The 14,611-nt window shown below is 44.3% G+C and overlaps 3 protein-coding genes and 1 pseudogene across 3 annotated transcripts; 3 read left to right on the plus strand and 1 right to left on the minus strand.

The window, feature by feature from the left end:
* The first annotated feature begins 409 nt into the window (after positions 1-409).
* Positions 410-811, plus strand: LOC136393722 (keratin-associated protein 9-3-like). Its single transcript, XM_066366355.1, has one exon. It carries the CDS (start codon positions 410-412, stop codon positions 809-811), a length of 402 nt encoding a protein of 133 aa, XP_066222452.1.
* A 6,327-nt stretch (positions 812-7,138) lies between these two features.
* On the plus strand, positions 7,139-7,832 carry LOC136393723 (keratin-associated protein 9-3-like). The gene has a single exon (XM_066366356.1). The coding sequence runs from the start codon at positions 7,167-7,169 to the stop codon at positions 7,539-7,541; it is 375 nt and encodes a 124-aa protein (XP_066222453.1). The 5' UTR covers positions 7,139-7,166; the 3' UTR covers positions 7,542-7,832.
* A 2,489-nt stretch (positions 7,833-10,321) lies between these two features.
* Positions 10,322-10,681, plus strand: LOC136393726 (keratin-associated protein 9-3-like). The gene has a single exon (XM_066366358.1). The coding sequence runs from the start codon at positions 10,322-10,324 to the stop codon at positions 10,679-10,681; it is 360 nt and encodes a 119-aa protein (XP_066222455.1).
* Positions 10,682-11,368: 687 nt separating this feature from the next.
* Positions 11,369-11,513, minus strand: LOC136396154 (small nucleolar RNA SNORA48; annotated as a pseudogene).
* Positions 11,514-14,611: the final 3,098 nt, after the last annotated feature.

The raw sequence follows: 14,611 nt of genomic DNA on the forward strand, positions 1-14,611 counted from the left end.
TGAGACCCAAGACTCAATTATTAGGGTCAACATTCAGGAATACTGACACTCCTTACAGGCAAGGCATCGGACAATTATTCTTTAGGCAATGAGCAAATTGTAACAAATACGGGAAATTAGGGGTTATGTACTCAATGAACGCTAATGACTACTTGACCACGGTAAGGAATCCTAATTGAAGACCAAATAAAATCAACTTTTAAAGGCTTTGAGAAGGTTGAACAAATAACTCAGAGACAGGGCAATTATCATTCAGAAACAAGTTATTTAAACACAAACAAGGAAGAGACTTTGTGAATTATGCAAATGATAGCTGGCCAAGGCTTATAAAAGGCTCACTGTGGAAGTCATCGCCAAAACTAAAAAAATTTCTCCAAGTAACCCAACTCTCAATCCAGCTCCTGACACCATGGCCTGCTGCCACACTAGCTTCTGTGGGTTTCCCAGCTGCTCCACCGGTGGGAACTGTGGCTCCAGCTGCTGCCAGCCAACCTGCTGCCCGACCAGCTGTTGCCAGCCAAGCTGCTGTGGCACCGGCTGTGGTATGGGCTGTGGCACCAGCTGTGGCACCGGCTGTGGGACCTGCTGTGGAGCTATGAGCTGCCGCACCAGGTGGTGCCGCCCTGACTGCCGCGTGGAGGACACCTGCCTGCCCCCCTGCTGCGTGGTGAGCTGCACCCCCCCAACCTGCTGCCAGCTGCATCATGCCCAGGCCTCCTGCTGCCGCCCATCCTACTGTGGACAGTCCTGCTGCCGCCCGGCCTGCTGCTGCTACTGCTGCGAGCCCACCTGCTGTGAGCCCACCTGCTAAAAAGGCCAAGTTGCTGATTTTTAATTTGAAGTTTCAACTTCCAACTCAATCCATGGACCCCTTGACCATCCCTGGACCACTAATAAGTCCTCGAACTTTTATTTGGCTTTTGTTGTGGAGGTTACCAAATATTTGAGCCTCGCTGACCTATCTCCCTCACAGACCTTAAACTCCCAACTGAAGCTGCAAAATACAAATTTGACTCAAGAAGTGGGGAAAGCAATTTGCACAGGGATTGACCTTCAGCAAGTATCCAAGCCCTCGCTCCAGGGCTCAGCACTGCCGAGGCCGTGGAAGAACCAACACTCTGTACTCCTCAGAGACGGTCACCTCCTGTACTCCACCATCCTGCAGATTACCTTTCCCATGAAAAGGGAATACCTTACCACCAAATAATAAATTATATCTGTTTGGTGCAGCAAATATCTCTTTCTTCATTGAGCGTGTCCATGATGTACATTTCATAGAAAGCCATACAAAAGATTTAATCGGGTGTTTCTATCCCACACTGCTCGTCTTATACAATGTTAGGGAATTTTATTGTATCCAATGGAGGTTAATCCCCATAAAAAAGACCCAGCATAGGCAGTTCTAGAGCCTCAGAAGTGGCAGAGCTCTATGACCATGTCCTGACCTCCCACAGTGCTTTCATACCCAGAAAGGTATGGAAGTCAGGACCTCTGAATCTAGCACCAGAATATGTTATTTTTTCATAACTGTTAGAGGAAAGCTCTTTCAGGCAATCTTCAAACAATGGTAATGTACGCTGATAAATCACACTCTTCTATTTACACGTGGAGTAAAGCAAGAGGACTATCAGATGGGGAAGCCCCTCTGAGGAAATACGCTTTTAAATAGAGGGAGATTTTTACTCCAAAAACTCCCCCAGTTTCTAAACTGAAAGCGAAGATAACAAAGATTTTGCTCTGTTTTTAAAACCATCATAAGTACTTTGGCTTGAAATGTATACTTAACAGAAATATACATCTATTTATCATACATATATGCATTTACACATAATACATATATACAATATATTTATACACATTTAAACACAAGTATAACAGAATATTTCATAAATTTGGGTGGTTTTGGGGAAAGGATCAGGATTAATTCATGGTTCAAAAACTGGGTGAGACTGAAGGTGTTTTTTGTTTTTTTTTATTAAGAATATTACTTTGGCCTGACCAGGCGGTGGCGCAGTGGATAGAGAATCAGACTGGGATGCGGAAGATCTAGGTTCAAGACCCTGAGGTTGCCAGATTGAGCGCCGGCTCATCTGGTTTGAGCAAGGATCACCAGCTTTAGCCCAAGGTCGCTGGCTCGAGCAAGGGGTCACTCAGTCTGCTCTAGCCCCCTGGTCAAGGCATGTATGAGAAAGCAGTCAATGAACAACTAAGGAACTACAACGGAGAATTGATGTTTCTCATCTCCCTCCCTTCCTGTCAGTCTGTCCCTATCTGTCCCTCTCTCTGACTCTCTCTGTCTCTCCCCTACAAAAAAAAAAAAAAAAGAATATTACTTTGGTTAAAATTATGCTTCATTCATTCAAGAGTTAATAATAACCAAGCAATTAGAAAGCATGAATAAATGATAACATGTAAGCACTTGTAAAAAATAAATAAACTTGGACCCTACCTTACACTTATAAAAAATTAACTCAAAATGGACCAGAGACTTAAATGTGGCCTTGGCCTGTTGGCTCAGTGTGTGGAAGTCCCAGGTTTGATCCCCAGTCAGGGCACACATGAGAAGTGACCATCTGCTTCTCTCCCCCTCCCTTTTCCCCCTATTTCTCTCTTCCTCTCTCATAGTCAGTGGCTCAATTGGTTTGAACATCAGCCCCGGCACTGAGGATACCTTGGTTGGTCTGAGCATCAGCCTCAGGCACTGAGGATAGCTCAGCTGGTTTGAGCATCAGCCCCAGACAGGGGTTGCTGGGTAGATCCTGGTCAGGACATGTGCAAGAGTCTGTCTCTCTATCTCCTCTCCTCTCACTTTTTCAAACAAACAAACAAAAATGAAATATAAGAACTAAAACTCATAAAAGAAAACATAGGGGAAAAGCTTCATGACTTTGGCAATGATTTCTTGGATATGATATCAAAAGCATAGGCAACAAAGTAAAAAAATAAATAAATTGAACTACATCAAATTTAAATTTTTGTACATCAAAGACACAAGTAACAAAATGGAAAGGCAATCTACAGAATGGGAGAAAATATTTGCAGATCATATATCCAATAAGGGGTTAATATCCAGAATATATGAATAACTCCTAAACAACAAAAACAATTAAGTGTTGGACAAATGTGGTCCTTGTTGGTTGGCTCAGTGGTAGAGCATCAGCCTAGCATATGAAAGACCCAGGTTCAGTTCCCAGTCAGGGCACACAGGAGAATCAACCATCTGCTTCTCCACCCATTCCCCTCCTCCTCTCTCTCTCTCTTTCACTCCTGCAGCCAAGGAAGGCTTAGATGGTTTGAGCAAAGTTGGTCCCGGGTGCTGAGAATGGCTCCACGGCCTTGCCTTAGGCAGCTAAAATAGCTGAGTTAATGAGCAACAGAGCAGTGGCCCCAGATGGGCAGAGCACCACTGGGTTGGGAGCTTGCCACGGGGGCTTTCCAGGCGCAGGCGGGAGTCTGTCTCTCTGCCTCCCTGGCTCCAACTTAAACAAACAAACAAAAAAAGTTGGGCAAATGACATGAATGGACATTTCTCCAAAGAAGATATACAAATGGCCAACAAGCACATGAAAAGATGCTCAATAGCACTAATAATTGGGAAAATTCAAATCAAAGCCACAATCACATACCACTTCACACCATTGCTACTCTAGAAAACCAAAAACGTTGGCAAAAATGCAGAGAACTTAAAACTCTTCTACAGTGTTGGTGGGAATGTAAAATAGTACAGTCTCTATGGGAAAGCAGTTACTCCAAAAACTAAAAATAGAATGGCCACATAAAGTAGCAATTCCATTTCTAGATATATACTATACCCACAAGAACGAAAAATTACAGTCTTTAAGAAATATTTATACACCCATGCTCTTGGTAGCTGTTGGAGGAGGTAATTAAGAGAATGTGACTACCCACTGGTTGACCCAAGAGTTGGACCCGGGCATTTCAAGGCTCCTCACTCCCTCCACTGCCTTTGAAATGTACTATTACCACTATGGAAACCATTAACTTTTCTATAGATGCCTTTGTATTGTTTGATTTGGGAGCTGTTTTCAAGGACACAGTATAGAGAGAGCAATGAGTTGTTGAAACTATCTGGACAATATACATGAATCCAGTTAAAGCTTCTGTAAGATTTGGCAAGCAGCTGAATTTGTCTGCTTGCCTTGCTGTCACCCAAGACAGCTTCATAAGTTAAGTTTCCTTGCTTTCTAAACCTGCCACCAACCAATATGGAGTGGCCTGCCTCTCTCTTTGGTCCCTCCTTGCCCTTTGTGTATGGGGGCCACTTTGCAAACCAAAAGCAGCATTAACCACATAGTCAAAAGGTGGAAGTGTCCATTGATGGATAAATGGATAAACAAACTGTAGTGTATATTTACAATAAAATATTATTCAGCCTTAAAAAGAAAGGAATATCTGACACATTCTCCAACATGGGTGACTCTTGAGAACATTATTCTCAGTGAAAGAAGCCAGTCACAAAAAGACAAATACTGTATGATTCTACTTGAATGAAGTACCTAGAGGGATCAAATTCATCAAGACACAAAAGCCCTGGCCAGTTGGCTCAGTGGTAGAGCGTCGGCCTGGCGTGCAGAAGTCCTGGGTTCGATTCCCGGCCAGGGCACACAGGAGAAGCGCCCATCTGCTTCTCCACCCCTCCCCCTCTTCTTCCTCTCTGTCTCTCTCTTCCCCTCCCACAGCTAAGGCTCCATTGGAGCAAAGATAGCCCGGGCGCTGGGGATGGCTCCTTGGCCTCTGCCCCAGGCACTAGAGGGGCTCTGGTCGCAACAGAGCGACGCCCCGGAGGGGCAGAGCATCGCCCCCTGGTGGGCAGAGCGTCGCCCCCTGGTGGGCGTGCTGGGTGGATCCCGGTCGGGCGCATGCAGGAGTCTGTCTGACTATCTCTCCCCGTTTCTAGCTTCGGAAAAATACAAAAAAAAAGAAAAAAAAAAAGACACAAAGCAAAGCCTGACCAGGCAGTGGCGCAGTGGATAGAGCATCGGACTGGGATGCGGAGGACCCAGGTTCGAGACCCCGAGGTCGCCAGCTTAAGCACGGGCTATGTGGTTTGAGCAGAAGCTCACCAGCTTGGACCCAAGGTCGCTGGCTCGAGCAAGGGGTCACTCGGTCTGCTGAAGGCCCGCCCATGGTCAAGGCACATATGAGAAAGCAATCAATGAACAACTAAGGTGTTACAACAAAAAACTGATGATTGATGCTTCTCATCTCTCTCCGTTCCTATCTGTCTGTCCCTATCTATCTCTCTCTCTGACTCTCTCTCTCTCTGTCTCTGTAAAAAAAAAAAAAAGACACAAAGCAGAATGGTGATTGTCAAGGGTTGGGGAGGGGACAATGGGAAAGTTGTTTAATAGATATAGAATTTGTTTTGCAAGACAAAAATAATTCACAATGTGAATTTACTTAACACTAGTGAGCTGTACTCTTAAAAATATTATGTGGCCTGGGGCCCTGGCCGGTTGGCTCAGCGGTAGAGCGTCGGCCTAGCGTGCGGAGGACCCGGGTTCGATTCCCGGCCAGGGCACACAGGAGAAGCGCCCATTTGCTTCTCCACCCCTCCGCCGCGCCTTCCTCTCTGTCTCTCTCTTCCCCTCCCGCAGCCAAGGCTCCATTGGAGCAAAGATGGCCCGGGCGCTGGGGATGGCTCCTTGGCCTCTGCCCCAGGCGCTAGAGTGGCTCTGGTCGCAATATGGCGACGCCCAGGATGGGCAGAGCATCGCCCCCTGGTGGGCAGAGCATCGCCCCATGGTGGGCGTGCCGGGTGGATCCTGGTCGGGCGCATGCGGGAGTCTGTCTGACTGTCTCTCCCTGTTTCCAGCTTCAGAAAAATGAAAAAAAAAAAAAATATATTATGTGGCCTGACCGGGCGGTGGCGCAGTGGATAGAGGGTCAGACTGGGATGCAGAGGACCCAGGTTCGAGACCCCGAGGTCGCCAGCTTGAGCGCGGGCTCATCTGGTTTGAACAAAAGCTCACCAGCTTGGACCCAAGGTTGCTGGCTTGAGCAAGGGGTCACTCAGTCTGCTATAGTCCCCTAGTCAAGGCACATATGAGAAAGCAATCAATGAACAAGTAAGGTGTCGCAACGAAAAACTAATGATTGATGCTTCTCATCTCTCTTCGTTCCTGTCTGTCTGTCCCTATCTATCCTTCTCTCTGACTCTGTCACTGTAAAAAAAAAAAATTATGTGTATTTTATTACAACCAATTAAAAATATAAATATGTATAGGAGATCCCAACTTTATAAAATTAGAGGATATATGTGTATATATGTTGGTTCAGGTTCACAAAAATAGGAAGAAAGGTATTGAAGAATAGGCACAAAATACCGATTATCTTTGCAATACTACTTTTGGAAGGGATGTGTGTATTTTGGGGAAGGGAGGGAAAATATTAACTTTTCTATATATGCCTTTGTACTGTTTGACTTGTTCAAATGTGTATTCATTACTAGCGTATACTTTTAGTTTAGTAGAAGCCGCAAACAATCTGTAAGCTGAAGTCATTAAGGGTCTCAGTTGGAAACACGTACATTGATGACTGATGACAAAAATGCCCTTTAGAGCTCTGAGGCTCCTATAACTCACACACTCTGATCCTAGAAAAGCAAACATTTTTGGATGTTGATGAATCAGGTGATTACTAATGTTTTGATGACACTAGGGTTAGTTATTCCAAGTCTAGACAACTTGTTTATGAAATTATGATCCTTAATTGAGTGACCACCTACGAAGAAAATGTTCAGTTTAGGTAAACTCTGCCTGAAGGTTATCAAAGGACAGATTCACAAAGCAAGCCAGGGCAGTGGTTGGCCCAAGTTTCATCTGTCATGTGACCAGCATAAACAGGAGCTGCCATGATTGGCTTCCATAATGAGCCTTGACTTGACCCACAGGGCACAAAAGAAACATAATGAGACTTAATTGAGCAAAGACCAAAGCAGGTTATTGAAATGCTATTTATAATTTTCTAAACAACTCAGTTATTAGCCAATCAGAGACTGACTTTGCAAATAGGATCATGGAAATATGCTAAATGTTAGGGAAACAGGTGTCTCTAAGGACTATATAAAGGGCCGGCGTAGAAGGTGCAGTCAAAACTCAGAAACTTCTCTTAACAACACAACTCTCAGCCCAACTCCTGACACCATGGCCTGCTGCCACACTAGCTTCTGTGGATTTCCCAGCTGCTCCACCGGTGGGAACTGTGGCTCCAGCTGCTGCCAGCCAACCTGCTGCCCGACCAGCTGTTGCCAGCCAAGCTGCTGTGGCACTGGCTGTGGGATGGGCTGTGGCACCGGCTGTGGCACCTGCTGTGGAGCTATGAGCTGCCGCACCAGGTGGTGCCGCCCTGACTGCCGCGTGGAGGACACCTGCCTGCCCCCCTGCTGCGTGGTGAGCTGCACCCCCCCAACCTGCTGCCAGCTGCACCACGCCCAGGCCTCCTGCTGCCGCCCATCCTACTGTGGACAGTCCTGCTGCCGCCCGGCCTGCTGCTGCTACTGCTGCGAGCCCACCTGCTAAAAGGAAGGTTGCTGATTATTTAGGAATGAAAGGTGAAGCACAGGACAACTGCCTTGATCTCTGGAGAAATGTTCGACTTTGCTTGGATGCTAAGTATCACGATGTTTCTAACCTGCTCAGAAATAACAAGTCTTCCGACCTTCTTGAGTGTGCCGAATTAGCACACCGAAAGCATGCACCAACCAGAGTGTCAAATTAGTGACATCTCTGTTCTCCTCCTTATTTCTTAATCCCTACACATTTTCAGATCTATTTTCTCCTTTAATATCTCTGTTCATTTGAAATAAAATGTTTAAATATGCTCAGTAAATGGAGTTATTTTGTTCCTTCTATCTTTAAGCTTGTCCACATTCAGCTGAAATTCAAGAAGAGTGGCTTCGCATTTTGATAATAATCCTAAGGCAAAATGTTAAGTCTAAACCAGAAAAATTAAATACAAATTATATTATGCTTCCATCCATCAGTTAATAAAATGTTCCATGCATTAAAATGTTTTGTGATTTTTCAAATATGTACGTGCTCTAGTCTATTATGATTAGGTCTGACTCAATAAGGCTACTTTTAGCTAAAATTTTCAGGTTGATCAAAGCTATGGGATTTCTACCTAGATGCACTTCTACCATTTTTAATCTCCTCCCTTTAATATACTAGACGTTCTCCTTGTGCATTCTCAAAACATCCAAAGAAAATGTATTACCTACTATGTAGATTTAAAAATGTCTACCAGACAGTATCTAGCAGACACTACTTATTTTCTAAGAGCATTTCAGTTTTAAGTCCTATGCCTTAGCCCAGTGGTCAGCAAACCGCGGCTCATGAGCCACATGTGGCTCTTTGGCCCCTTGAGTGTGGCTCTTCCACAAAATACCACGTGCGGGCGCTACCTCGATAAGGAATGTCCCTACCTATATAGTTTAAGTTTAAAAAATTTGGCTCTCAAAAGAAATTTCAATCGTTGTACTGTTGATATTTGGCTCTGTTGACTGATGAGTTTGCCGACCACTGCCTTACCCTATCTTATTCTTCCCACTGATACTCAAATTGATCTCTAAGGTTCAACTCCCACCCCTCACCTCCATTTATTATAAGTATGTATAAGGTGTATCACCGATCTAAATGAAAGCAAAATAAATAGCTAGATATCCAGTGAGTTCCACCATCACCATTTGTCAGACTCATGCATTAGAAATACGAAACAATTATATATTTTGCACTTAGCAATCCCATTTGAAAAATGTTCTCTTAAGAAGTTAACACAAATCTAGATCAAAAATACCTTTTACCAATTAATTTTCAACCCTTCTTAAGTTTTTGAGTGCAATATACAAAGTACAACATGACAAAATATTAGACAATACTTAGACAAGTATTTTCCAAATTATGTACAAACTCCCCCCACTTAACTCCATCATTTAATTAGTAGTAATGATAGATCGCATACAAGATTATATATTTCAGAGAAGGATAAAGTAAATGGCAGTGCAGTCTTCAAAATGTCATAACTCCCGGCCCTGGCCGGTTGGCTCAGTGGTGGAGCGTCGGCCTGGTGTGCAGAAGTCCCGGGTTCGATTCCCGGCCAGGGCACACAGGAGAAGCGCCCATCTGCTTCTCCACCCCTCCCCCTCTACTTCCTCTCTGTCTCTGTCTTCCCCTCCCGCAGCGAGGCTCCATTGGAGCAAAGATGGCCTGGGCACTGGGGATGGCTCCTTGGCCTCTGCCCCAGGCGCTAGAGTGGCTCTGGTCGCGACAGAGCGACGCCCCGGAGGGGCAGAGCATCGCCCCCTGGTGGGCAGAGCGTTGCCCCCTGGTGGGCGTGCTGGGTGGATCCCGGTCGGGCACATGTGGGAGTCTGTCTGACAGTCTATCCCCGTTTCCAGCTTCAGAAAAATACAAAACAAAACAAAACAAAATGTCATAACTCCTGATGTCTTTCCTGAGCCTTAGTGTAATTATTAAATGTAGAAAAAAATTTCAGCATTTCCGGGTCTCTTTTGACAATAAGAAGGACTCCTTTGTGAGAAGTGCTAAGCTTGGAAGTTCTATTTAATCATCGTTGAGTGGTACAGGCATCCATGAATCATGCCCTTTCCTCCACCCGTTCATATCGTATTCAATAAACAGGGAGGTACTACCAGAGGCTAAGCATCCTGCTAGAGACTTTTATATACACTATGATATCTGGTTCACAAGGAAAGATTTTTGGCCTGAAACACGAATAACATTTGCACATTTCAAACTGGTTGAAATGAAAGGAATTATAATGGTAGTTTGATTTGATGTTGGAGTAAATAAATTGGAAACTAAAGGACAGAAGATAATTCAGTGGATGTCCTGATGTCCTAAACACAAGAGACTTTTAGTCTATATACCCCGAAGAAGAAATAATAGTTTTTTTTAAAAAAAAGAAGCACAATTATCCTTGTCTTCGAAGTCTGGACAGTGTCACATGGAATAAATACCTCTACAAAGCAAGTGTGTTGACGTGTACTAAATTAGGAGGACTCTTTGAACATGGAAAACCACAAACCTATTCCAAACAGCAAAGGACCGATGTGAGGAGTCCAAATGAAACTATAAAACAAACCTAATTTCTAAATTGCTGTTCATATGTCATAAGTATTTCAACGTAAGCCAATCAGAGGACCACTGAGGAACAAATTTAAACAAAAACAAGGAAGATATGTTAAGAATTGTATAAACAGCGGCTGCCAGGATATATAAAAGGCCCCAATATAAAAGTCAACACTAAAGCTTCTCCAAGCAGCCCAGCTCCCGACACCATGGCCTGCTGTCACACTAGCTTCTGTGGGTTTCCCAGCTGCTCCACCGGTGGGAACTGTGGCTCCAGCTGCTGCCAGCCAACCTGCTGCCCGACCAGCTGCTGTGGCATTGGCTGTGGGATGGGCTGTGGCACCGGCTGTGGCACCTGCTGTGGAGCTATGAGCTGCCGCACCAGGTGGTGCCGCCCTGACTGCCGCGTGGAGGACACCTGCCTGCCCCCCTGCTGCGTGGTGAGCTGCACCCCCCCAACCTGCTGCCAGCTGCACCACGCCCAGGCCTCCTGCTGCCGCCCATCCTACTGTGGACAGTCCTGCTGTCGTCCGGCCTGCTGCTGCTACTGCTGCGAGCCCACCTGCTAAAAAGGCCAAGTTGCTGACTTCCAATCACCCAGGACACGGGATCTGAACAATTTACCTCCTTAACAACCTCTGGACCTCTGAAAAGTTCTTAGACTTCTCTTTGGGTCTCTGTGTGGGGGCTACCAAGTAGATGAGTTCTGTTTTGTTCCATGCTGCAGCGAACACCTTGACTCTCCACTGCGGACTCAGATGCTGCGAACCCGCCTGCGGACCATCCCATTGCTCCGGACATTCTAGTCCTGGTCTTCCTGCAGGGTTGATGCCGTATTGTGCATTTTATCTTTGAGAACTGTCCACGAGCCTGATTTTTCCCCTACTTTGTGATCTATTTTTTGTTTCTGTTTACCTAAAAAAAATCCCAACATTAAAGGCACCAAAATATAGCCAAGTAACATTCCTCAGATGTCACCAGAGGGAATGGAAGCTCTTCACCCATTATTCTGCTTCCAAAAACGAGGCTAGTCTTTCCATATTTCTGATCCCAACCCTTTCTTTGGGGGTGGGAATCATAATGATCTTGTTTCTTGACTATTTTAATCATTTTGTGATACAAATGTTTTCTGTCATTTCTTAATAAATTAAATCATGGTCAGTGTTTCTACTTATATGTAAAATGGGTTAATTACTGACAGCTAAAGAACGCTCATTTGTAAGAAATACACTTGTTTCTTTTTATCATTTATTTTTTTGTGTGCCCCAGGTATGCACCAGCTCTAGCCACCAACACAGGCATCAAGCTAGGATGAACTAAGGACTATACGTCATCTTTGCCCCTGACTGTGATAAGAGCAACATCACCAATCAGGTGTCTCCTTGCCCATTGCCAGAGGGTTCTGATGTCATATATAGTGTATTCATTCATTAAAAACTTATTGACCACCACTTCTAAAGCAGGGATTAGGGAAATTAGAAAGATAAAGAGTTCATTCTTATCCTTGAGAATCCTACTATCCAGAAAATAAAAAAAAGAATGCGTGTGAAAATAGCTACATACAATGTGCTGAGATAAACTGTATTTTCTTAGCATTTGGTAGAGAAAAATCACCCTCTGCCTTAGGAATAGATGCTTTTGTGACCAAGATGCCTTAGTAGTTCAACTTACAATAGGTTCACCCACGTGGGATATGCAGGCTGGCAACTCCCAAAGCTTAAGAAAAGGATGTTAAACAATTACACACGAAACAAAGAGGGAAATATTTCTCACTGAATAAAGGGAAGGAGGAGAAAAGAGAAGAAAGGAGAGATCTCGTCAGGAGGTCATGCATATTAGTCTATGATCCGTCCACCTTAAGCTGTTACATTCACACAGTCTTTGGAGTGGTCAACTTTCCTGTAAAAACCAATGAAGGGGCTGAGTTTCATGTCTGGGTTGATTCAAGGGAAGATGAAGAGAGTCCAGGAGCCAGACAGAGCAGGGGAATGGCGGGAGAGCAATCAATGCCCCAGGAACCCTCAGAGACCGCGGGGAGGCCCTGGATGGACCCTGCTGTGGAAAGTAGTATCTCAGTTATGGAAACTGCAAAGAAGACAGAGGATCAGAGACAGGATTTCAAAAGGAAAAAGATCACTTTGGGACCAGCAAGGGCTATGCAAGGGACAGCATTAGGGAAGACTTCACAGGAAGGTAATCTTTGAAGTGGGCCTTGAAGGTCATTCTAAATGGAATGAAAAGAGTGACTAAAAAAGAGCCCAAACCTGACCAAGCGGTGGCGCAGTGGATAGAGCGTCGGACTGGGATGCAGAGGGCCCAGGTTCAAGACCCCGAGTTCACCAGCTTGAGCGCGGGCTCATCTGGTTTGAGCAAAAACTCACCAGCTTGGACCCAAGGTCGCTGGCTCGAGCAAGGGGTTATTCAGTCTGCTAAAGGCCTGCGGTCAAGGCAGAGACCAAAGAGAAAGCAATCAATGAAAAAGCAATCAATGAACAACTAAGGTATTGCAACGTGCAACGAAAAACTAATGATTGATGCTTCTCATCTCTCCATTCCTGTCTGTCTGTCCCTGTCAATCCCTCTCTCTGACTCTCTCTCTCTCTCTCTAAAAAAAAAAAAAAAAAATTAAAAAAAAAAAGAGCCCAAACCTTCCTGCACTGATGGTGGGAATGCAGACTGGTGGAGCCACTGTGGAAAACAGTATGAAGATTCCTCAAAAAATTTAAAATGGAGCTGCCTTTTGACCCAGCTATCCCAATATTAGGAATATATCCTAAGAATACCAAATCACTGATTCAAAAGAAGATATGCACCCCCATGTTTATGGCAGCATTGTTTACAATAGCCAAGATCTGGAAACAGCCTGAGTGTCCATCAATGGATGAGTGGATTAAAAAGCTGTGGTACATATACACAATCAAATACTATATGCGGCCATGAAAAAGAAGGAAATCTTACCTTTTCCAATGGCATGGACATACCGGGAGACTATTTTGCTAAGTGAAATAAGCCAGGCAGAGAAAGACAAATATCATATGATCTCACTTATATGTAGAATTTAATGAACAAAGTGAACTGAGGAACGAAATAGAGGTAGAGGCAGGGTCACAGGGATGAGAGGGACAGCTGTCAGAGGGAAGGGGGATGAGAGGATGGGATCAAAGAAGGTAAAAGGGTGAGTGAAATTATATATACGTAACATAGAGATGCAGATAACAGGACAGCAAATCCCAGAGGGAATGGGGGGCAGGAGTTAGGGGGAGGGGGGCAAAAGGGGTGTAAATAGGGACACGGGGGAGGGGGGAGAGGTTGTTATATTCAGTAGGACACTTGAATCCATGTTAACACAATAAATTAAAATTAATAAAATTTTAAAAAAAATGAGCCCGACTTACATACCTATTAGAATGTCTAAAATCCAAGGCAATGACAATACCAAATGCTGGCAAAGGGAGCAACAGAAACTCTCACTCGTTGCTGGTGAGAAGGCAAAATGGTATAGCCACTTTGGAAGACAGCTGGGCCACTTCTTATAAAGCTAAACATAGGCTTACAATATAATGCAGCAATTATGTTCCTCAGTATTTTCCCAAATAAGTTGAAAACTTAATGTCCATGCAAAAACCTGCACATGACTGTTTATAGCAGCTTTACTTGTAACTGCCAAAAATTTGCAGCAACCAGAATGTCCTTTAATAAATGAATGGATAAACAAACTTTGGTACATCTTTTCAATAGAATATTATTCTGTGATAAAGAGAAATGATTTCTCAAGCCACAAAAGGACACGGAAGAATCTTCAATACCTATTGCTTAATGGAGGAAGCCATCTGAAAGGCTACGAACGATCTGATTCCAACTATGACATTCTGAAAAGGGCAAAACTATAGAGACAATAAAAAGTTCCTGCTGTCCTGCCCACTATGCCCTGCAGATACCTGTAGTCCAACACTATTTACAAGCTTATGAAGTTAAAAAAATGAGTTACAGAAATAGAGAGACACAAGACTGGCCTATGAACTCTAAACAGAAGCCAGCTATGAGCTTCTGAGGAGGTTTCCTTTGTTGATAAAAGGAACACTCGTTGCTGATGCTCCCACAACCTCTTCATCCTGACTCCTTCTCTTACTTTAAACACAGGGACGATTTCTGGAGCTACAAAATCCAAGAGAATGGCAGGGACACTGATCCTGACATAGCTGAGCCTGTAATCCAACGCTAGCAACTACCTGCCTGTGAAAAGGACAAGTCCTTTGATCAAGTCAATATCTCTTGGCTTTTCCAAAACTGGAAACCCAAAACATTCCTAACTGCTACACTATGAAAAACAGCAGCTTCCCATATATGACACCTAAGAGGATTTCAGATGCATAATCAGTTCAGTGATGGAAAAGGACGTTAATTATTAATGACAAATTCTAACACAAAAGCGGGGAGTATTTCTTATTGAAGGTCATGGACCATTAGATGAATAGATGGGTAACAAAAAAGCATAGGAG

This window comes from Saccopteryx leptura, chromosome 2, assembly GCF_036850995.1.
Source record: "Saccopteryx leptura isolate mSacLep1 chromosome 2, mSacLep1_pri_phased_curated, whole genome shotgun sequence".
In the NCBI taxonomy this organism is placed as follows: Eukaryota; Metazoa; Chordata; class Mammalia; order Chiroptera; family Emballonuridae; genus Saccopteryx; species Saccopteryx leptura.